The sequence below is a fragment of the Palaemon carinicauda genome, chromosome 39, assembly GCF_036898095.1.
Source record: "Palaemon carinicauda isolate YSFRI2023 chromosome 39, ASM3689809v2, whole genome shotgun sequence".
Taxonomy (NCBI): domain Eukaryota; kingdom Metazoa; phylum Arthropoda; class Malacostraca; order Decapoda; family Palaemonidae; genus Palaemon; species Palaemon carinicauda.
The window spans coordinates 26898117-26923208 of NC_090763.1; the positions used below are offsets into that span (position 1 = coordinate 26898117).

At 34.0% G+C, this 25092-nt stretch overlaps 1 protein-coding gene across 3 annotated transcripts in view; it reads left to right on the plus strand.

Annotated features, from left to right (window-relative positions):
- Positions 1–25092, plus strand: part of LOC137631099 (synaptic vesicle glycoprotein 2C-like) — a 102700-nt gene that overhangs the window by 58761 nt on the left and 18847 nt on the right. For 2 of the 3 annotated variants that reach the window (XM_068362733.1, XM_068362734.1), the window contains 3 exons: positions 21733–21982; positions 23178–23325; positions 23753–23933. In XM_068362733.1, coding sequence (XP_068218834.1) covers positions 21740–21982; positions 23178–23325; positions 23753–23933 — 572 coding nt within the window. In that variant the 5' untranslated portion in view covers positions 21733–21739. Of the gene's footprint in view, positions 1–21166; positions 21235–21732; positions 21983–23177; positions 23326–23752; positions 23934–25092 lie in introns of those variants that run through there. The other variant, XM_068362732.1, reaches the window with a different exon arrangement.

The window sequence follows — 25092 nt, forward strand, 5'->3', positions numbered from 1 at the left end:
ACCTAGGACTAGAGAGCAATGGTTTGATTTTGGAGTGTCCTTCTCCTAGAGGAGCTGCTTACCATAGCTAAAGAGTCTCTTCTACCCTTACCAAGAGGAAAGTGGCCACTGAACAATTACACTGCAGTAGTTAACCCCTTGATGGAAGAATTGTTTGGTATTCTCAGTGTTATCAGGTGTATGAGGTCAGAGGAGAATATGTAAAGAATAGGCCAGACTATTCGGTGTATGTGTAGGCAAAGGGAAAATGAACCTTAACCAGAGAGAAGGATCCAGTGTAACACTATCTGGCCTGTCGAAGGACCCAATAACTTCCTAGCGGTAGTATCTCAACGGGTGGCTGGTGCCCAGGCCAATCTACTACCTATTTTATAACGTCCATGCCTGGTTATCGCCAAACTGGGCTTCGAGTCCCGCTCATACTTGTTAGTTCCTTTAGTGGCTGCAACCTCCTCATCCTTGTGAGCGAAGGGTGGTGGCTTTGGGCGAGCCTATAGGTCTATCTGCTGATTCATCAGCAGCCATTGCCTGGCCCTCCCTGGTTCTAGCTTAGATAGAGAGGTGTCTTGGGTGCTGATCAGTCTCTATGGCATTATCCTGCTTGCCAGGGCAATGTCACTGTCTCTTGCATCTGGCATTCATGAGCAGCCTTTAAAGAGTTTCATAGGCCACGTCTAACGTGATATGCTTCAAATAGACATGCTGAGAAATGAAGGTTATACCGACAGATTGAAAGACAAACTAACAAACAGACAAACAGACAGACGGCAGTGTTAATTCATTTTGCTGATAGCGAAAATGATCTTACAGACCAAAAGGATCTTGATTTAACGGATTATATAGATTAAAGACTTTATTATTATTATTATTATTATTATTATTATTATTATTCTTATTATTATTATTTTTATTGTGGAAAACTCTTAGAATAGATTAATTTTAAGAGAATAAAATTGACAATAGATAGAGCAGGCTTAAGCCAGCAAGCGGATTTTTGTGTGCGTATGCACACACACACACACACACACATATATATATATATATATATATATATATATATATATATATACGCATATATATACATATATATATATATATATATATATATATATATATATATATTTATATATATATATATATATATATATATATATATATATATATATATATATATATATATGTGTGTGTGTGTGTGCGTGTGTGTGTGTGGGTGTGGTTGTTAGCAAGTGCGCGTGTTTCCCATTTCATTAAAAAATGCAAAATTTAAATGAGAATTTAATCCTATAGTAATCTGAAAGATACCAATGAATTTAGCTCGTGTCAGTTTCAAATTCGAATGAATTAGTAAAAATGGAAAGATTTTTTTTAAATAATTTTAAACGGTAACTAGAAAAGTTTGTCTATTCGAGTAACTATCTACATTCCTATATATATATATATATATATATATATATATATATATATATATATATATATATATATATATAAATATATATATATATACTGTATATATATATATATATGTGTGTATGTGTGTATGTGCAATATATATATATATATATATATATATATATATATATATATGTATATATATACATATATATACACACATATGTATAAATATATACGTATATATAACTATACACACACACACACACACATATATATATATATATATATATATATATATATATATATATATATATATATATATATATATACATGTTTGTGCATATATATACTGTATATATCTATGCATATGGATATTTTTTTTTCATAAATGGTTTCATAAAAGTATTAATATAAAATAAGTTAGAAAACTTATAATAATTTCTCAAGAGAAGAATATACCGGTTTATATATATATATATATATATATATATATATACATATATATTAACATAATATATATGTACTGTATATATATATATATATATATATATATATATATATATATATATATATATATGTATATATACATATATTATTACTTGCTAAGCTACAACCCTAATTGGAAAAGCAGGATGCTATAAGCCCAGGGGCTCCAACAGGGAAAATGGCACGGTGAGGAAAGGAAACAAGGAAAAATAGTATATATGTATATATATATATATATATATATATATATATATATATATATATATGTGTGTGTGTGTGTGTGTGTGTGTGTGCGTGTGTGTGTGTATGTATTATAGAATACGTTTTAATACTATACTGATTTTATAAAAATCTATTATATTTATATATCTATATTTATTTATTTATTTCTGCTGAAAATTATATTTTCCATGATATCTTCTATCTTATCTTATCTTATCTTATCTTAATCTTAATCCTCTGGTACCCAGGGGATACATAGGGCCTCAATGAATTCACACCATATGTCTCTTCCTTTTACCATCTCTCTGATATCAACTTCCCTTCGCGTTGTCATCAGCCACGTTTCTCTTGCTCTATCACTTCTTCTATTGCCCAGCGGTACATCCTGGACTAACTTATCTTCCCTTATGATATGCCCTATCCATCTCCATCTTGATAATCTAACCATATAGTTCATTTGGGCACACATGCCACCTCAAGAATTGACGCATCTGTTATAAGCTGCTGCCCTTTGATTCACAAAATCCTTCTCTATGCTTTATTCTTTGAGACAGGATATTTTACATCAGTTGTTGCAGTGCTGTACCATAACTGGTGCCCTTATATTAATAATGATCTTAAAAATGAAATGTATATTTTGATTTTGCTGTGAACTGATATTTGATTTGACCTCCAAACAGTTTTTATCATACCCTAATCTCTCCTTAAGTTCTGTAATTAATGATACATTGCTAATAATGATAGTTCCTAAATATCTGAAAGAGACTGAGTTTGGCAATATACTGGTTTTATAAATATCTTGATCAAATTAAGTTAGAAAAGTATTATATGTTAATATTCACATGAGGATTCAAGATCTCGTAACTTAAATTAGAATATTTGTTACCGTAGACTTTAGCGTGGTTCATCCTGTATACATTATTCGGGTGAACATTCATTTAAAGGTTTAAAGGTCACTCGTGAATGGCAGAAGCAAAGGACAGTGACAATGCCTCATAATCTGACCATATATACATATAATCAGCTCACAAGATCCCTCTCCACCCAAACTATGACATGGGAGAGCCAGGTAATGGCTGGTGAGGACTCAGCAAGTAGACGTATAATAGGCTCCTCAAAACCCCACTTCCTTACCTCAAAAAGAGGGTCAGTTTGCAGACACTACAAGAAACTTTCGAGCTACAGCGGGACGCGAACCCCAGTTCGACGATCGCTAGGCAGGGACGTTTCCGTAAGGACTAGATTTAGCGAGGAAGGAGACAGGATAAGACAGGTTTTATTCTTTTGGATACGATCAAAAACTGACTTAGTATTCTTGGTCATAGGAAATTCCAAAATTTTTGAGATAGCTAAAGAAAATTTAAATGTTTTCAAGTGATGGAGTTATTGGATTTGTTTTACTATTCCAGCGAGAAAGTTATTTAACTGGAAAGGTTGATTAATTAATCCTTCATTTATTGAAGTATGTTTTTTTTTGTGGATGAATTATGAATATTTATAACAGTGCTTTTGGTTGAAACTCATAAATGTATAGCTTATATATATATATATATATATATATATATATATATATATATATATATATATGTATGTATGTATATATATAAGTATATGTATATATATATATATATATATATATATACATTGTATTTGTGTCTATATATGTATGTATGTATATATAAGTATATGTATATATATGTATGTATATAAATATATATATATATATATATATATATATATATACATTGTATTTGTGTCTATATATGTATGTATGTATATATAAGTATATGTATATATATGTATGTATATAAATATATATATATATATATATATATATATATATATATATACATATATATATATATATACAGTATCTATATATATATACATATATATATATATATATGTATATATATATGTATATATATACATTGTATTTGTGCCTATATATGCGTGTATATATATATATATATATATATATAGATATATATATATGAGTGTGTGTATGTGTGTATCTATATATATATATATATATATATATATATATATATATATATATATATATATTTATATATATACATATATATATATATATATATATATATATATATATATATATATATATATATATATATATATATATATATATATATATATATATATATATAACAGTATTTCATAATTTAATCGTTCATATTTATAACAATCCTTTAAAAATTGATATATATTTCGTTAGAAACTCAATAATTAAACAATCTTCTATAAATGTATGTAAGGTGTATTCCTTTCACCAAGAACAGCTTTTATTCCCTTGATTTTATAGATTAATTTTTCTTTACTAATAAGTTTTGGAAATCTCTTCTGACTTTTGTATTCCCGATTATCACAATCTTCCATTCTTTAAGAGGACAATGGCTTATTGCTTTCATTGTGGATAAACTCCGAAGTCTTCTATATTCTGGGTACAGTTAATTGATTTCTTTTGGTCTGGGCTAAAAACGAGCATTTAGTTGCCTGTCTAAAATCTTTTCACAATAAGTTTCGAGAAATCTTATCTCATCATCAGGCGATTCAGAACTGTTTTGTGAATTGTAATCAAATCCTCAACCTTTCCGAACTGATTTGTGAATTGTAATCAAATCCTCGACCTTTCTGAACTTATTTGTGAATTGTAATCAAATCCTCGACCTTTCTGAACTGTTTTTGAATATTAATAAAATCCTTGACCTCTCTGATCTGTTTAGTGAATTGTAATCAAATCCTCGACCTTTCTGAACTGATTTGTGAATTGTAATCCAATTCTCGACCTTTCTGAACAGATTTGTGAATTGTAATCCAATTCTCGACCTTTCTGAACAGATTTGTGAACTGTAATCAAATCCTCGACCTTCCTGGACTGATTTGTCAATTGTAATGAAATCCTCGACCTTTCTGAACAAATTTGTGAACTGGAATCAAATCCTCGACCTTTCTGAACCGATTTGTGAATTGTAATCAAATCCTCGACCTTTCTGAACTGTTTTTGAATTTTAATAAAATCCTTGACCTCTCTGATCTGTTTTGTGAATTGTAATCAAATCCTCGACCTTCCTGGACTGATTTGTCAATTGTAATAAAATCCTCGACCTTTCTGAGCTGATTTGTGAATTGTAATCAAATCCTCGACCTTTCTGAACAGATTTGTGAACTGTAATCAAATCCTCGACCTTCCTGGACTGATTTGTCCATTGTAATAAAATCCTCGACCTTTCTGAACTGATTTGTGAATTGTAATCAAATTCTCGACCTTTCTGAACAGATTTGTGAACTGTAATCAAATCCTCGACCTTCCTGGACTGATTTGTCAATTGTAATAAAATCCTCGACCTTTCTGAACTGATTTGTGAATTGTAATCAAATCCTTGACCTTTCTGAACTGTTTTGTGAACTGTAATCAAATCCTCGACCTTTCTGAACTGTTTTGGAAATTGTAATCAAATCCTTGACCTTTCTGAACTGATTTGTGAATTGTAATCAAATCCTCGACCTTTCTGAACTGTTTTGTGAATTGTAATCAAATCCTCGACCTCTCTGAACTGTTTTGTGAACTGTAATCAAATCCTCAACCTTTCTGATTTGTTTTGGAATTTTAATAAAATCCTTGACCTCTCTGATCTGTTTTGTGAATTGTAATCAAATCCTCGACCTTTCTGAACTGTTTTGTGAACTGTAATCAAATCCTCGACCTTTCTGAACTGTTTTGGAAATTGTAATCAAATCCTTGACCTTTCTGAACTGATATGTGAATTGTAATCAAATCCTCGACCTTTCTGAACTGTTTTGTGAATTGTAATCAAATCCTCGACCTCTCTGAACTGTTTTGTGAACTGTAATCAAATCCTCGACCTTTCTGATTTGTTTTGGAATTCTAATAAAATCCTCGACCTTGCTGAACTGTTTTGGAATTTTAATCAAATCCTCGACCTTTCTGAACTAATTTGTGAATTTTAATCAAATCCTCGACCATTCTGAACTGTTTTCTGAATAGTAATAAGATCCTCGACCTTTTTAAATTGTTTTGTGAATTGTAATAAAATCCTCAAACTTTCTGAACTGTTTTGTGAACTATAATCAAATCCTCGACCTTTCTAAACTGATTTGTGAATTGTAATCAAATCCTCGACCATTCTGATCTGTTTTCTGAATAGTAATAAGATCCTCGACCTTTCTGAAATGTTTTGTGAATTGTAATCAAATCCTTGACCTTTCTGAACAGTTTTGTGAACTGTAATAAAATCCTCGACCTTTCTAAACTGATTTGTGAATTTTAATCAAATCCTCGACCTTTCTGAACAGATTTGTGAACTATAATCAAATCCTCGACCTTTCTAAACTGATTTGTGAATTTTAATCAAATCCTCGACCATTCTGAACTGTTTTCTGAATAGTAATAAGATCCTCGACCTTTCTGAAATGTTTTGTGAATTGTAATCAAATCCTTGACCTTTCTGAACAGTTTTGTGAACTGTAATCAAATCCTCGACCTTTCTGACTTGTTTTGGAATTTTAATAAAATCCTCGACCTTTCTGAACTGTTTTGTGAATTGTAATCAAATCCTCGACCTTTCAGAACTGTTTTGTGATCTGTAATCCAATCCTCGACCTTTCTGAACAGATTTTTGAATTTTAATCAAATCCTCGACCTTTCTGAACTGATTTGTAAATTTTAATCAAATCCTCGACCATTCTGAACTGATTTGTGAATTGTAATCAAATCCTCGATTTTTCTGAACTAATTTGTGAATTGTAATCAAATCCTCGGCCTTTCGGAACTGTTTTGTAAATTATAATCAAATCCTCGACCTTTCTGAACTAATTTGTGAATTGTAATCAAATCCTCGGCCTTTCTGAACAGTTTTGTGAATTGTAATCAAATCCTCGGCCTTTCTGAACAGTTTTGTGAATTATAATCAAATCCTCAACCTTTCTGAACTAATTTGGGAATTATAATCGAATCTCAACCTTTCCGAATTGTTTTGTGAATTGCAATCAAACCCTCGACCTTTCTGAACTAATTTGTGAATTGTAATCAAATTCTCAACCTTTCTGAACTAATTTGGGAATTATAATCAAATCTCAACCTTTCTTAACTGATTTGGGAATTGTAATAAAATCTTCGACATTTCTGATTTTCTGAACTGTTTTGTGAATTATAACAAATCCTCGACCTTTCTGAACTGAGTTGGGAATTGTAATCAAATCCTTGACCTTTCTGAACTAATTTGGGAATTATAATCAAATCTCAACCTTTCTGAACTTTTTTTGTGAATTGTAATCAAACCCTCGACCTTTCTGAACTATTTTGTGAATTGTAATCAAATCCTCAACCTTTCTGAACTAATTTGGGAATTATAATCGAATCTCAACCTTTCCGAATTGTTTTGTGAATTGCAATCAAACCCTCGACCTTTCTGAACTAATTTGTGAATTGTAATCAAATTCTCAACCTTTCTGAACTAATTTGGGAATTATAATCAAATCTCAACCTTTCTGAACTGATTTGGGAATTGTAATGAATCCTTGACCTTTCTGAGCTGTTATGTGAATTGTAATCAAATCTTCGACCGTTCTGAACTTTTTTGTGAATTGTAATCAAATTCTCGATCTTTCTGATCTGTTTTGTGAATTGTGATCAAATCCTCGACCTTTCTGAACTGATTTGTGGATCTTAATCAAATCCTTGACCTTTCTGAACTGATTTGTGAATTGTAATCTAATCCTCAACTTTTCTGAACTGTTTTGAAAATTGTAATCAAATCTTCGACCTTTCTGGATTGATTTGTGAATTATAATCAAATCGTCGACCTTTCTGAACTGATTTGTGAATTGTAATCAAATCCTCAGCCTTTCTGAACGGATTTGTGAATTGTAATCAAATCCTCGACCTTCCTGAACTGATTTGGGAATTGTAATCAAATCCTCGACCTTTCTGAACTGATTTGTGAATTGTAATCAAATCCTCGACCTTTCTGAACTAATTTGTGAATTGTAATCAATTCTCAACCTTTTTGAACTATTTTGGGAATTATAATAAAATCTCAACATTTCTGAACTGTTTTGTGAATTGTAATCAAACCTTCGACCTTTCTGAACTATTTTGTGAATTGTAATAAAATCCTCAACCTTTCTGAACTGATTTGGGAATTGTAATGAATCCTTGACCTTTCTGAGCTCTTATGTGAATTGTAAGCAAATCTTTGACCTTTCTGAACAGTTTTATGAATTGTAATCAAATCCTCGACCGTTCTGAACTTTTTTGTGAATTGTAATCAAATTCCCGATCTTTCTGAACTGTTTTGTGAATTGTAATCAAATCCTCGACCTTTCTGAACTGATTTGTGGATTTTAATCAAATCCTTGACCTTTCTGAACTGATTTGTGAATTTTAATCAAATCCTCGAACTTTCTGAACTGTTTTGTGCATTGTAATAAAATCCTCAACCTTTCTGAACTGTTTTGTGAATTGTAATCAAATCCTCGACCTTTCTGGATTGATTTGTGAATTATAATCAAATCCTCGACCTTTCTGAACTGATTTGTGAATTGTAATTAAATCCTCGACTTTTCTGAACTGTTTTATGAATTTTAATCAAATCCTCGAACTTTCTGAACTGTTTTGTGAATTGTAATCAAATCCTCGACTTTTCTGAACTGATTTGTGAATTGTAATCAAATCCTCGACTTTTCTGAACTGTTTTGTGAATTGTAATCAAATCCTCGACCTTTCTGGATTGATTTGTGAATTATAATCAAATCCTCGACCTTTCTGAACTGATTTGTGAATTGTAATTAAATCCTCGACTTTTCTGAACTGTTTTATGAATTTTAATCAAATCCTCGAACTTTCTGAACTGTTTTGTGAATTGTAATCAAATCCTCGACTTTTCTGAACTGATTTGTGAATTGTAATCAAATCCTCGACTTTTCTGAACTGTTTTGTGAATTGTAATCAAATCCTCGACCTTTCTGGATTGATTTGTGAATTATAATCAAATCCTCGACCTTTCTGAACTGATTTGTGAATTGTAATTAAATCCTCGACTTTTCTGAACTGTTTTATGAATTTTAATCAAATCCTCGAACTTTCTGAACTGTTTTGTGAATTGTAATCAAATCCTCGACTTTTCTGAACTGATTTGTGAATTGTAATCAAATCCACGACCTTTCTGGATTGATTTGTGAATTATAATCAAATCCTTGACCTTTCTGAACTGATTTGTGAATTGTAATCAAATCCTCGACTTTTCTGAACTGTTTTGTGAATTGTTATCAAATCCTCGACCTTTCTGGATTGATTAGTGAATTATAATCAAATCCTCGACCTTTCTGAACTGATTTGTGAATTGTAATCAAATCCTCGGCCTTTCTGACCTGATTTGTGAATTGTAATCTAATCCTCGACCTTTCTGAACTGATTTGTGAATTATAATCAAATCCTCGACCTTTCTGAACTGATTTGGGAATTGTAATCAAATTTTCAACCTTTCTGAACTGATTTGTGAATTATAATCTAATCCTCGGCCTTTCTGAGCTGATTTGTGAATTGTAATCAAATTCTCGGCCTTTTTGAACTGATTTGTGAATTGTAATCAAATCCTCGACTTTTTGAACTGTTTTGAAAATTGTAATCAAATCTTCGACCTTTCTTAACTGATTTGGGAATTGTAATAAAATCCTCGACCTTTCTGAACTGATTTGTGAATTGCCATAAAATCTCGACCTTTCTGAACTGATTTGTGAATTGTAATCAAATCCTCGACCTTTCTTAACTGATTTTGGAATTGTAATCAAATCCTCAACCTTTCTGAACTGATTTGGGAATTGTAATCAAATCCTCGACCTTTCTGAACTGATTTGGGAATTGTAATCAAATCCTCGACCTTTCTGAACTGATTTGTGAATTGTTATCAAATCCTCGACCTTTCTGGATTGATTTGTTAATTATAATCAAATCATCGACCTTTCTGAACTGATTTGTGAATTGTAATCAAATCCTCAGCCTTTCTGAACTGATTTGTGAATTGTAATCAAATCCTCGACCTTTCTGAACTGATTTGGGAATTGTAATCAAATCCTCGACCTTTCTGAACTGATTTGTGAATTGTAATCAAATCATCGACCTTTCTTAACTGATTTGGGAATTTTAATCAAATCCTCGACCTTTCTGAACTGATTTGTGAATTGCCATCAAATCTCGACCTTTCTGAACTGATTTGTGAATTGTAATCAAATCCTCGGCCTTTCTGAACTAATTTGTGAATTGTAATCAAATCCTCGACCTTTCTGAACTGATTTGTAAATTTTAATCAAATCCTCGGCGTTTTTTAACTGATTTGTGAATTGTAATCAAATCCTCGACCTTTCTGAACTGATTTGTAAATTTTAATCAAATCCTCGGCCTTTCTGAACAGTTTTGTGAATTTTAATCAAATCCTCGACCTTTCTGAACTGATTTGTGAATTGTAATCAAATCCTCGGCCTTTCTGAACTGATTTGTGAATTGTAATCAAATCCTCGGCCTTTCTGAACTGATTTGTAAATTTTAATCAAATCCTCGGTGTTTTTTAACTGATTTGTGAATTGTAATCAAATCCTCGACCTTTCTGAACTTATTTGTGAATTATAATCAAATCCTCGGCCTTTCTGAACAGTTTTGTGAATTTTAATCAAATCCTCGGCCTTTCTGAACTAATTTGTGAATTGTAATCAAATCCTCGGCCTTTCTGAACTAATTTGTGAATTGTAATCAAATCCTCGACCTTTCTGAACTGATTTGTAAATTTTAATCAAATCCTCGGCGTTTTTTAACTGATTTGTGAATTGTAATCAAATCCTCGACCTTTCTGAACTTATTTGTGAATTATAATCAAATCCTCGGCCTTTCTGAACAGTTTTGTGAATTTTAATCAAATCCTCGGCCTTTCTGAACTAATTTGTGAATTGTAATCAAATCCTCGACCTTTCTGAACTGATTTGTAAATTTTAATCAAATCCTCGGCGTTTTTTAACTGATTTGTGAATTGTAATCAAATCCTCGACCTTTCTGAACTTATTTGTGAATTATAATCAAATCCTCGGCTTTTCTGAACAGTTTTGTGAATTTTAATCAAATCCTCGACCTTTCTGAACTGATTTGTGAATTGTAATAAAATCCTCGGCCTTTCTGAACTGATTTGTGAATTGGAATCAAATCCTCGACCTTTCTGAACTGATTTGTGAATTGTAATCAAATCCTCGACCTTTCTGAACTGATTTGTGAATTGTAATCAAATCCTCGGCCTTTCTGAACTGATTTGGGAATTTTAATCAAATCCTCGGCCTTTCTGAACTGATTTGTAAATTGTAATCAAATCCTCGACCTTTCTGAACTGATTTTTGAATTGTAATCAAATCCTCGGCCTTTCTGAACTGATTTGTGAATTGGAATCAAATCCTCGACCTTTCTGAACTGATTTGTGAATTGTAATCAAATCCTCGACCTTTCTGAACTGATTTGTGAATAGTAATCAAATCCTCGGCCTTTCTGAACTGATTTGGGAATTGTAATCAAATCTCGACCTTTCTGAGCTGATTTGTAAATTGTAATCAAATCCTCTGCCTTTCTGAACTGATTTTTGAATTGTAATCAAATCCTCGACCTTTCTGAACTGATTTGTGAATTGTAATCAAATCCTCGACCTTTCTAAACTTATTTGTGAATTGTAATCAAATCCTCAGCCTTTCTGAACTGATTTGGGAATTGTAATCAAATCTCGACCTTTCTGAACAGATTTGTGAATTGTAATCAAATCCTCGGCCTTTCTGAACTAATTTGTGAATTGTAATCAAATCTCAACCTTTCCGAAATGATTTGTGAATTGTAATCAAATCCTCGACTTTACTGGACTGATTTGGGAATTTTGATAAAATCTTCGATTTTTCTGCACTGATTTGGGAATTGTAATCAAATCCTCGACTTTTTTGAACGGATTTCTGAATTGTAATAAAATCCTTGACTCTTGTGAACTGTTTTGCGAATTATAATCAAATCCTCGACCTTTCTGAACAGTTTTATGAATTGCAATCAAATCCTCAACCTTTCTGAACAGTTTTATGAATTTCAATCAAATTTTTGTCCTTTCTGTACTGTTTTGGGAATTGTGATCTAATCCTCGACCTTTCTGAACAGATTTGTGTATTTTAATCAAATCCTCGACCTTTCTGAACAGATTAGTGAATTGTAATCAAATCCTCGACCTTTCTGGACAGATTTGTGGATTTTAATCAAATCCTTGACCTTTTTTAACTGACTTATGAATTGTAATCAAATCTTCGACCTTTTTCTACTGTTTTATGAATTGTAATCATATCTCCGACCTTTCTGAACAGTTTTGTGAATTTTAATCAAATCATCGACTTATCTGAACTGTTTTGTGAATTGTAATCAAATTCTCGATCTTTCTGAACAAATTTGTGAATTGTAATCAAATCTTTGACCTTTCTGAACTGATTTGCAAAATCCTTGACCTTTTTCAACAGTTTTGTGAATTGTAATCAAATCCTTGACCTTTCTGAACAGTTTTGTGAAATTTAATCAAATCCTGGACCTTTCTGAACTGATTTGTGTATTGTAATCAAATCCTCGACCTTTCTGAACAAATTTGTGAATTGTAATCAAATCCTCGACCTTTCTGAACAGATTTGTGAATTGTAATAAAATCCTCGACCTTTCTGAACAGATTTGTTAATTGTAATCAAATCCTCGACCTTTCTGAACAGATTTGTTAATTGTAATCAAATCCTCGACCTTTCTGAACTGATTTGTGAATTCTCGTCAAATCCTCGACCTTTCTGAACAGATTTGTTAATTGTAATCAAATCCTCGACCTTTCTGAACAGATTTGTTAATTGTAATCAAATCCTCAACCTTTCTGAACTGATTTGTGAATTGTAGTCAAATCCTCGACCTTTCTGAACAGTTTTGTGAATTGTAATCAAATCCTCGACCTTTCTGAATTGATTTGTGAATTGTAATCACATTCTCAACCTTTCTGAACTGATTTGTGAATTGTAGTAAAATCTTCGACCTTTCTGAACAGTTTTGTGAATTGTAATCAAATCCTCGACTTTTCTGAACAGATTTGTTAATTGTAATCAAATCCTCGACCTTTCTGAACTGATTTGTGAATTCTCGTCAAATCTTCGACCTTTCTAAACAGATTTGTGAATTATAATCAAATCCTCGACCTTTCTGAACTGATTTGTGTATTGTAATCAAATCCTCGACCTTTCTGAACAAATTTGTGAATTGTAATCAAATCCTTGACCTTTCTGAACTGATTTGTGAATTCTCGTCAAATCCTCGACCTTTCTATACAGATTTGTGAATTGTAATCAAATCCTCGACCTTTCTGAACTGATTTGTGAATTGCAATCAAATCCTCGACCTTTCTGAACAATTTTGTGAATTGTAATCAAATCTTCGACCTTTGTGAACAGATTGTGAATTGCAATCAAATCCTTGACCTGTCTGAACTGATTTGTGAATTGTAATCAAATCCTCGACTTTTGTGAACAGATTTGTGAATTGTAGTCAAATTCTTGACCTTTTTGAACAGATTTGTGAATTGTAATCAAATTCTCGACCTTTCTGAACAGATTTGTGAATTACAATCAAATCCTCGACCTTTCTGAGCAGATTTGTGAATTGTAATCAAATTCTCGACCTTTTTGAACTGATTTTTGAATTGTAATCACATTTTCGACCTTTCTGAACTGATTTGTGAATTGTAGTCAAATCTTCGTTCTTTCTGAACAGATTTGTGAATTGTAATCAAATCCTCGACCTATGTTATTCGTTGAAGAGTATCCCAAATTTACACCAGATACAATATACATATGGAATATCTGTCAGTCAGTTAAAACACCAATCTCAAGAGATTTAATTCCGAACGAGCTTCGAGAGACCAAGCCACTTTACGTGTCTCGTGCATGTTTGTTATGATACTTTAGGTCTTTGTTGTCACTAGAAACATATCTCTAGGTCTAAACAATCTATGAAATATCTTTCTTCTTATACCAATTATAAGGAACGGGGTTGGTTTGTTATCACTTAGGTCAGTGATTCAAGCGTGACTAAGAAAGAAAAAAACGCATTTATAGGTTTAAGGTTTAAAGGCCACTCATGAATAACAGAGGCAAGGCCAGTGCATAGCCCTAGCAACCAGGATAATGCTTTAGAGACCAACTATATATTATATGATCAGTGCCCAAGCCCCCTCTCCACCCATATCCCCTTTCCACCCAAGCTAGGACTAGGGAGGGTCAGACAATGGCTGCTGATGACTCAATAGATAGACATATAGGCTCAAGACCCCCTATCCTTAGCTGACAAGGATGATAAAGTTGCAGACACTAAAGGCACTAACGATTCTGAGCGGGACTCGAACTCCCGTCTGGCAAACACCAGGCAGAGACGTTACCAATCAGGCCACAATATAGCATTCTGTATTTGGAAAAAGCGTGAGATTCAAATGGCAATGTTTATTCTTTATGTGTGAGCACATTCACACGTGGACACAGGTAAACGCAGATGTGGACTTCAACATTAGCTTTGGCCATCTTTCCTATTGCTTACAATCTTATATTTCGATAACTCGGCTTTTCTGTTCCTTAACAGAATGCGAAGTAACAAGAATTTTTCTATTCAAATCTTATACACGTCTAAATTACTGTGAAATTTTCCAGCGTGAATAGTGCATATGGGGAAAGAGAGAGAGAGAGAGAGAGAGAGAGAGAGAGAGAGAGAGAGAGAGAGAGAGAGAGAGAGAGAGAGAGAGTGTCTTTTGTAAATCAACAAGATCCGGTCGTTTTTATGACTCGAATCTATCAAATATGCGATTATCTCGTCATTGCCCAGAACAGTTTGGAGAAGCGAGATTGCCGGCCAAAGGGACGACTAAGTTTGCGTGTTTGTTGGTCGTGTCTCTTGTATCAAAAGAAGAAGAAGATGATGACGAAGAAAGTTTCTGATATAAGAATGAGAAGAAAGTCTCTCTCTCTCTCTCTCTCTCTCTCTCTCTCTCTCTCTCTCTCTATATATATATATATATATATATATATATATATATATTGTATTATATATATATATATATAAACATATATATATATATATATATATATATATATATATATATTTGCGTGAGCATCTGTATATATTATAATTCTTATACTCGTATTGTTTTGATTAACAAACTGAATAATCTCTGAAAGCGATGCCATATTTGCATTTAAGATTAAGAAGAATACAACCTGGAAAATTCCTCTTTCCCCCTTTTCAATTCTTTCCCCTCCCGCCTCCTCCTTCCCTCCTCCCCTCTTCTCAACTCCTTCCTGCCGTTTCCCTATGATTATACATCGAAATCCCTCGCGTGAGGGAACGAGGTCACCTAAAGAGCATGACCTTGAACTATCATCCCGAGGTCACGCATTAGGGTGGAGGGGATAGACGAAGGAGGAGGAGGAGGGGGAAGAAATGGAGAATGTATGTAGGGAGACATGAGAGGGAAGCGGGAAATATAGGTCGTATGCAATGGGAAGAAAGTATGGGAAATGAGAAGGAAATGAGTAAATGTAAGTTTCATGAAATGGGGAGATGAGGGAGAAACGCAATAAAGAAATGAAATATATACAAAATAAATATATGTCGAATAGGAAATGGGAATAAGTAAACATACACGAAGCAAATTAAAAAAGTAAGAATAACCAGGCAGAGAAAAGATAAGTAGAATTAGTGTTAGGAAGTTTTTTAAAGAATATTAATATAACTCTAATTATATTGTTGAATTTACTTTCACTTAAACCTGCTTTAAATCGGTAGAGCGTTTTTTAAGTAATTAAACCCCTCTCTAAAAAGAAAATTCAAGTTATATATCACTAAAATCCTAAGATTAATCATTATCCAAACATCTACTAGTCCATAGCTACATCGAACATTACTACCTATGATGCGCGCACAAGTTCTAGTCTAATACTCCTAGCAACCTCACCAACACTTCACCAATAAGCCCTAGCTCACTCTGCCCCTCCATATCCCAATTTAATACCAGGGGACATAACAATTCAGGTTAATTACTAAGTATTTAGTAAGAAAAAGAATCTGCAACAATACCGTAAAAGCGTGAGAGGCAAGCGCGTGTTTTTCTAGCGTCTTTGGAACTAAAGGATATACATAATATTCATCATGTTATTAAGACGTTACAAAGCTCGCTCACGCCACTGCGGTTGAAAGAGGTAGAGTCTCATTATATGTCTTTGTTAAAGAGAAGAAACAGTATTTTTAGTATGGGCAGGAGAGCGTTTAAGAAAGAATTACTTCAAATGATGAAAAGAAAGTTAAATGAACTGAGGATTGCAAAAAAATGCGTGAATACAATTATTTGATGAACGATGAAATTAGTGAATAGGTGAATAATAGAGAAACTAGTTTGTGAAATACCTGGAAAAGAAAAGAAATATATGAACAGATAATTGTACATAAGATTAAATATGAGGCATAACAATACATGAATGGTAAAAGTAAATTAATGATTTTAAGCCAATAAAAAAATAATAAAAAGTTTTAAGAATAGAAAGGTTAAATAGAAAATTCAAGTATTTTATTAGCACTAACTAAAAAGGATGATTAATAAAAATCTATTGCTGAGTTGGTAAATAAAGGTCGTAAGTAAACAACGATAGACAGAATGAAAAATAAATAATAAATAGTAATGAATAAACATATATACATTATTCAATTAATCTTGTTTCAGAGAATTATATGTATATATATATATATATATATATATATATATATATATATATATATATATATATATATATATATATATATATATATATGACTCATTAGGGGTAATTTGAATGAATTACTATCAATTGTTTCACATGGTGGGCCGGGAAGTCGGGGAAAACACGCTGGTATGAGACTGATGTCTCGCTAGGGAAATCCTGAACTGCAGATAAGCAGTTAGGTTCCGACTCCTTTTATGGCCTCTCATGACATGGTTGGAAGCGACCTGGCCTTTCATTAGAAGGGGCTAGCGTTTGATCTCAAGTATGAGGTAGAAATTTATTTCTATTTGAGCACGATATTGTGTTGATATTTATCCATATATATATATATATATATATATATATATATATATATATATATATGTGTGTGTGTGTGTGTGTATATGTGTATATATACACACACACACATATATATGTATATATATATATATATATATATATATATATATATATATATATATAATATAAACAGGGGAAGTTTGTAGCGCTACGGCCAAGCGTCCTAATTTGCTTATTATCGCTCCGACTGTTATCTTGTATAGAATAAAAACGTTTGGAAACGGTCTACCGATCTCAAATACGTTGTGTAAGGGGGGGTCCGGGGGGGCGCAGCCCCCCTGGGTAAGGACACAGCTTTCAGCATAGGTTAGGTGGGTTTTTAAGTTAGCTTCTCCCGTCGTATTCGTAGGTAAGGAAACTGTTGTGTAATGGGGGAAGGGGGGGGGGGGGGTCCGGGGGGCGCAGCCCCCCTGGGTAAGGACACAGCTTTCAGCATAGGTTAGGTGGGTTTTTAAGTTAGCTTCTCCCGTCGTATTCGTAGGTAAGGAAACTCGTTTTTAGAACGACTGCCACAGTTCAGAATATTCCTGTTTTCTACGGGGTCTGGCCGTCACCCTACAAAGGCTCCTATAAACAGTATATATATATATATATATATATATATATATATATATATATATATACCTATATATATATATATATATATATATATATATATATATATATATATATATATATATATATATATATATATATAGATGAGCAGTTTAAATCTCTTGAAGAATCATTGTCCCATAACACATTTAGGTGCAGAATAGACGAAAAAGAATGACACAGAAACTATTTTAAGAAGTAAGCATCTTGAAGATATTTTGATGTGCTTTAATTTTCTTTTTTTTATTTTATTGCGTTCTGTAAAAAAAAATTGGATGGGTGGGACAGGAATAAATAGGTATATTGTGCTATCACTAACAAATAATGCTTTTCCTTCACTATGTATAAGGAATAATTTAGACATGCACTTGTATGCTGAAACTTGTGATTCATTTGTTTTTGTTTTTTATAAAACGATGTGAAAATCTTTTATTTCGATGAAACTATACAGCAGCAATTATTCTGAACAATTCCATCAATGTTCTTGCTCGCTAACGATAAACTGATTGAACATGTGAGAATATTAGAAAACTTCATGTGGTAGCAAACATGGCTGAAGAACATAAAGAAAATCCTTCTGGTGCAACTTTGGAGGCAGTTGGTAGTGATGATTCTCCAGAAAAAGAGCAAATCAGTGAAAAGAAAGAAGGAATTGTGGTAGGGATTTTAATTGGCTCCGAAGAACCTAGTGGAATCAACGAAAGCGAGCCAGGGTCTTCTGGTGACGACTCATTGTTATCTTGTAGCACAAAAGATGAACCCAATGTCTGGCAGACAGGACAAAATTTGGAGAAAGCAGATGCCGAAATATCTGATGGATCCACTAAGAACGATGACAATAACTGTAGTAGGATCGACCCTGTCGTTGAATCGCCTCCAATATTCGGCGAAGCCGTCGAAGATTTCCACCAAGTTTCCTCTGCCCAACTGATAGATGCTTCACCTTTCACCCCACCCGAGCAGGGTGTGTTTTTTGAAAATCTGGACAGTCTAGCCCAGAGGAGGCTTATTGACTTTTGTACCTCGATCGCCAGCTTCCCTTCTGAAGGCAGTTCACTACAGAGCTCTTTCTCACTGACCGATGACTTAGGAGATGGCACAGAACCTCCGACGCTCTGTCTCTATGACATCATGTGTGACATTCAGGAACAAGCTCGCATCGACGACCCTCCCCCAACAACTGCTACTACCTCATGTCCGCCCGTTTCCAGTGTAACTCCAGTGCCAAGTTGCCCAGCAGTTCCCCGTATCGTTAGGCCTTTGTCGAGGAGGCCCGAACAGTGCCTGAGAAAGCCTCCGTCGAAAAATGCACAGCCTCCGAGAAAGGGACTGATCGAAATCTTGAAAAGAAAGGGTTACCATAACATACTTAAGAGTCTGGAAGAACAACTCGGTCCTGGAAGCATCTCGTCGGATACCGAGAGAAACATTACCAGATCTTTCAGAGTTCCTCCGTGCCACTTCACTCCCACTAGACGAGGAGTTAGTAATGATTCTCCCTGTTCTCAAAGAAGCACTGTGAATACATCTTGCCACCTGGCAGAGGAAGGTCTCAATAATCAAGTCTTGGGTATCTCCCCGAGAGAGGTAGAGGACAGCGTTGCTGTGTCATCAAATAACCCCGATGTTGTCTTGAGTAATCTGCCAACAAGCCAGGTCTCTAGTGATTCTGGTCAGTTACTTGCAAGGAATGCTCCTACTTACTTAGTTCCGAATTCTAACAATTCTGTTTCTGTTTGGTAAGTTCATCATCTTCAAATCGTAGTGTTAGGAATCAATTTTACTTTTTGAATAAGATACAAATAAGGGTCAAAGTACATAAATTGTTTTTGGATTCTCATTTCAGTTACGAATTATTTTATTAAAAATGCCAGATTTACCACTTTCTGAGCACAAGAATTTAAATGCAATAATGATTTTACGTCTTTAAAATTTCCAAGACTTGTAACCCACATACAGTATATATACATGCATAAATACACACACACTCACACACACATACATATATATATATATATATATATATATATATATATATATATATATATATATACATATATATATATATATATATATATATATATATATATATATATATATATACTGTATATGCATTGTTGAGAGGAATACATCATTGCGCATATGTTTCTGAAATGGACGATTATTTTTCAAAGCATTGCTTACAATTAAGTACCACTGGTGTGATGCTATAGTGGAATTTCGGCCTCGTATCAGCCAGCCATTCCTCACACTAATCTTTTAGTAACTTTATATTCATTCGTAACTAGGAAATAACACAAGTGTTTAATTGTATAAACTCCCATGTTATTTTAGATTTATCTTGGATTGATCAGATTAGTGAGGTTCATTTTGAGAGATTGGGTGAAATATATATCATCATCATCATCATCTCCTCCTACACCTCTTGACGCAAGGGCCTCAAAATAAAAAAACGATATATATATATATATATATATATATATATATATATATATATATATATATATATATATATTCCAGTCATATTTCTTATCAAGTCATTACAATTTCTCTTACGAATGAATCCATCTAACGGCCCATGACTTTTCAGGAGTAGAACAGAAAAAACAAAGATCTGTCTATTTATGTTTTCTTTTCTTTTTTAAGTTCCAATTATAGTGTAGCTGCATAAGTTTGATATAAGCCTATGATTAGCGACGTGCCACGTTTCTCAGCTCACTAGCCAATCTTTAATCAAGAATAACTTAATTCACTTGTCACATCTGCCAGGTTTCCATTTTATATGGAAAGGGGTTAATCTTGGGGGAAATGTCAACATCACTAAACTTCTTTAATTCTAAAGCCCCTTCAACACAATGGGCAAATGCATGGTGGGTAGACATTGGTACCAATTTTGTGGTATAGGTTGCGATCACGAGTATCGACGTCTGGCCCAAGTCATACGTTCTCCTGCCTGTGCTTACTGCTTGCATCGGACTGTCTGATCTGGTAACACTTTCAAAACGAGAGAATTACGGGCAAATCAGTGTCCGTCCTGCATTTGGCTCTCCTGTGGAAGGGACCTAAGCTTATGTACGCTTCTCTGAGGGTTCACACAGTAGCTTATACTATCTATGAGTAATCTAATGCTACAATTCTTTTAGTAATAAATATCAAACAAGGGACAGATTCCCACGCGAGAAAGTATTATCAAGCATTGCTTATATCTATCTTATCATCTGCATGATATGCTATTTTATAAAACACTCGTGCTCCTTGCCTTTTTGGCACTCCGTATTTAGTGGGTGTAGGGTCTCGTCATTAGAACATGGCAAGTTTTCCAGCTTCTATTCTGTAAGTTTCTTTCCAAAAGTCAAATGAGAATTGCCTGTCATTTTAATGAGGTTTTTATATTATTATTGAATATTTCTTCAGATAATATAAGCTTTAGCATCTTCAGCTTCCATAGGAATGTGATTAAAGCTGAACTACGCAAAAATAAACAAATTGACCAGAAACACTAAATTATTTTTGCATGCATGTGTGTATGTATATATGTATGTATCCTATTAATAAATTAAGACCAGAGTCTTGTCTCTGCTAACAATTTCATTTTTGACAAAGTTACGCACAGTGAGTGTTGTCCTATTTTTTTCTAAAACCACCGCATTTCATTCATACTCGTCATCTGCATCTATCTATGCATTTATTTATTCAATCATCTATATCTATATTCCTTTTAGTTTCCATTACTGATTCATTATATGTTCAGATGAATTTCTTGCACCGAACAAGGTAAGAGATAGCCAGTGGTTTTGTTTACATTCTCATCCAACTCCTCTTCTTCCTCAGGGTTATCATGAGCGGAGGAGGAGACGGCTTGGAGTCGGCCTCACTGGTCCGTCACGGCAGCGGCGGTGGAAGGAGCTACATGTCAGAGGGCGGCATGCTGAGGGAGAACGAAGGAGGAGGAGGGGGAGGTGGGGGAGGAGGAGGTGGAGGTAGAGGGGGAGACAGTGGTATGGAAGCTGTGGACGAGCTCGATTACGTCGAAAGTGACGCCCCTCTCTTGTCACAGTTCCACGAGGATGCCATACAGCAGGTAAGGTCACATGATTCATTTCTGTTCCAAGTTCCAAGAAAAGTTAGCACCCGAGATTTCGATAAGAAAGGATATTAAGAATTTTTATAAAAAAAAAAAAAAAAGAAAAAAAAAAAAAAAAAAAAAACCGGCATTAAGAATTTTTAAAGTAACTGTTAGGTTTACTCAGAATTCAGTATGAAAGTGACTCTCGGTGTTTCTGTAAGTAAATAACACCTAATATTTTGATGAGCGAACTCATATCAAGGCTTAGCAAGAAACTTAGGATTTAGAAGACATAAAAAACCTCCTACAGAAAATATTAGATATTTTGACGAGACTAGCTTTCGGTATGTTAATCTGACTGGCTTTCGGTATTTTGATGGGACTAGCTTTCGGTATTTTGATGGGACTACTGTAGCTTTCGGTATGTTAATCTGACTAGCTTTCGGTATTTTGATGGGACTACTGTATCTTTCGGTATGTTAATCTGACTAGCTTTCGGTATTTTGATGGGACTAGCTTTCGGTATGTTAATCTGATTAGCTTTCGGTATTTTGATGGGACTAGCTTTCGGTATTTTGATGGGACTAGCTTTCGGTATGTTAATCTGACTAGCTTTCGGTATTTTGATGGGACTAGCTTTCAGGACTTTAATGAGAAGCTGGCACTAGGAATCCTTTCAAACCTGGCATTAGAATATTTAAAAATTGATACACAAGACTTTAATAGAAAAATACTATATTTCAATGAAAAAATCCTCACTCGAATTCTTAATAAGAAACTGGCACTCAAATATTCAATGGAGTATTCTATTTATAATTGTTATCTACAATAAACGACTTCTTATTTGTTTCTTTATTTCTTATCCTATGAGTTAACCCCTTCATTCCTTCAGTACTTTTAACTGTAAGAAGGTAGTGATGTGAGCGTACCTTACACGGTGCACTGTAAGCATTACTAAAATGGTCTTTGCAGCGTCCCTTCCGCCACGAGCTTCACCCACACTTTATCTCCGTTACCATTTTATTTTCTCCATCTTTCTTTTCAACCTCCTCTAATGTCTCCATAGTGCAATTGTGGGAATTTTCTACCAATTGTACTTCGAATGTCCAAATTCCATACATCTTCTGGCATGAATTAAGTAGATCAGCTCACCTAACTAATGACTTACGTTTACTAAAGATAAACATAGTGTTCTTCTTCTTCCTTCTAGGCAGGGACGGGAGCCTTCCAAAGACTCCTACTGCTGGTGGTAGGTCTAGGCCTTGCGGCGGACACCATCGAGCTGTTCGTAGTGGCCTACGTCATCCCTTCGGCAGAAGTGGAGTTATGTATGTCTGGCTCGGACAAAGGGTGGCTTGGTAAGGACATGGTCACTTTTTCCCATAAACTCAGGTCAAGAGCTAGCATTTGAAGCGCATTGAGATTTATTGTGGTAGTTATAGCTCTCCCTCAAGTGTGGAAAGGTTTTGGTTCAAATTTTATATAATTTTAATGCAATTTACATTATTTTCAATTGATATATATGGAATATATGGATGACTGATTATTATTATTATTATTATTATTATTTTATTATTATCATTATTATTGTGGAGCAAAATACAACAATGGATCAAATATGAATCATAAGAGACTGATTACTGTATCATGATTAGGTTTTAGTTCTAAATTACAAAATTAATGTAATTTTAGCAATTGACTCTCTCTCTCTCTCTCTCTCTCTCTCTCTCTCTCTCTCTCTCTCTCTCTCTCTCTCTCTCATTTGTTCTCCCCTCCTCTTTCCAGCCGCCATCACCTTCGTAGGCATGATGATAGGAGCTATGATCTGGGGCAGCCTGAGCGACAACGTGGGACGCCGAAGGTCTCTCCTGTCCGCCCTCTTCGTCAACGCCCTCTTCGGCGTCATGACAGCCTTCATGCCCACCTACGGCATCTTCATGACTACCAGGCTCTGTTCGGGCATCGGGTGAGTATTTTCAAAGGCATACTTGGTATGAAGAAAATATTTCAAGATTTGGGAGATGAATCATATTATCATTGCAGCACACACACACGTATGTGTGTGTGTATATATATATATATATATATATATATATATATATACATATATATATATATATATATATATATATATATATATATATATATATAGTAAGGTGTCATTGGGAAGTATGGCGTACCAGGTTAAAATGAGAGTGGTGAGAGACTGGTAGATATGTGTGTTGAGCAAGAGATGGTGATAAGTTCTAGCTTTTTCAAAAAGAAAGATAAAAACGAGTATATATGGATAAGAATGGCAAATGGAAGAGTGGTAGAAAGGGCATTAATGGATGATGTGTTGATAACTAAAAGAACGTTTGGAAGATTGAAAGACGTGCACATGTTTAGGGGAATGGCTAACGGTATGTCTAATAATTTTTTAGTGGAAGGAAAATTAGTTATAGCAAAAGAGTGGGGGAATAGAGTAGGTTGATGTAAAAGGGAGCTAGTGAGGGTTGAAGAGCTAATAAAACCCGGGGGTAAAAAGTAAATATCAAGAAAGGTTGAAAATGGCATATGACGAAGTGAAAGTAAGAGAAACTGGTAATTTAGAGGAGGAGTGGAAGTTAGTAAAAGAAAATTTTGTTGGGATTGCAAGTGATGTGTGTGACAAGAAGTTTGTTGGAGGCAGCATGAGGAAGGGCAGTGAATGGTGGAATGAAGGAGTGAAGGTAAAAGTGGAAGAGAAAAAGAGGGCTTTTGAAGAATGGCTGCAGAGTAATAGTGTAGAGAAGTATGAAAGATATAGAGAGAAAAATATGGAAGTAAAGCGCAAGGTAAATGAGGCAAAGAGGGCAGCTGACCTGACGTGGAGTCAGGGGTTGGGTCATTCATATGAAGAGAATAAAAAGAAGTTTTGGAAAGAAGTGAAAAGAGTAAGGAAGGCTGGTTCAAGAATTGAAGAGAGAGTGAAAGATGGAAATGGAATGTTGTTAAAAGGAGAGGAGGCAAGGAAAAGGTGGGCGGAGTATTTTGAAAGTTTACTGAATGTTGAAGATAATAGGGAAGTAGATATAATTGCTGTTGAAGGTGTTGAGGTGCCAGTGATGGGAGATGAGAATGAGAGAGAGATTACAATAGAGGAA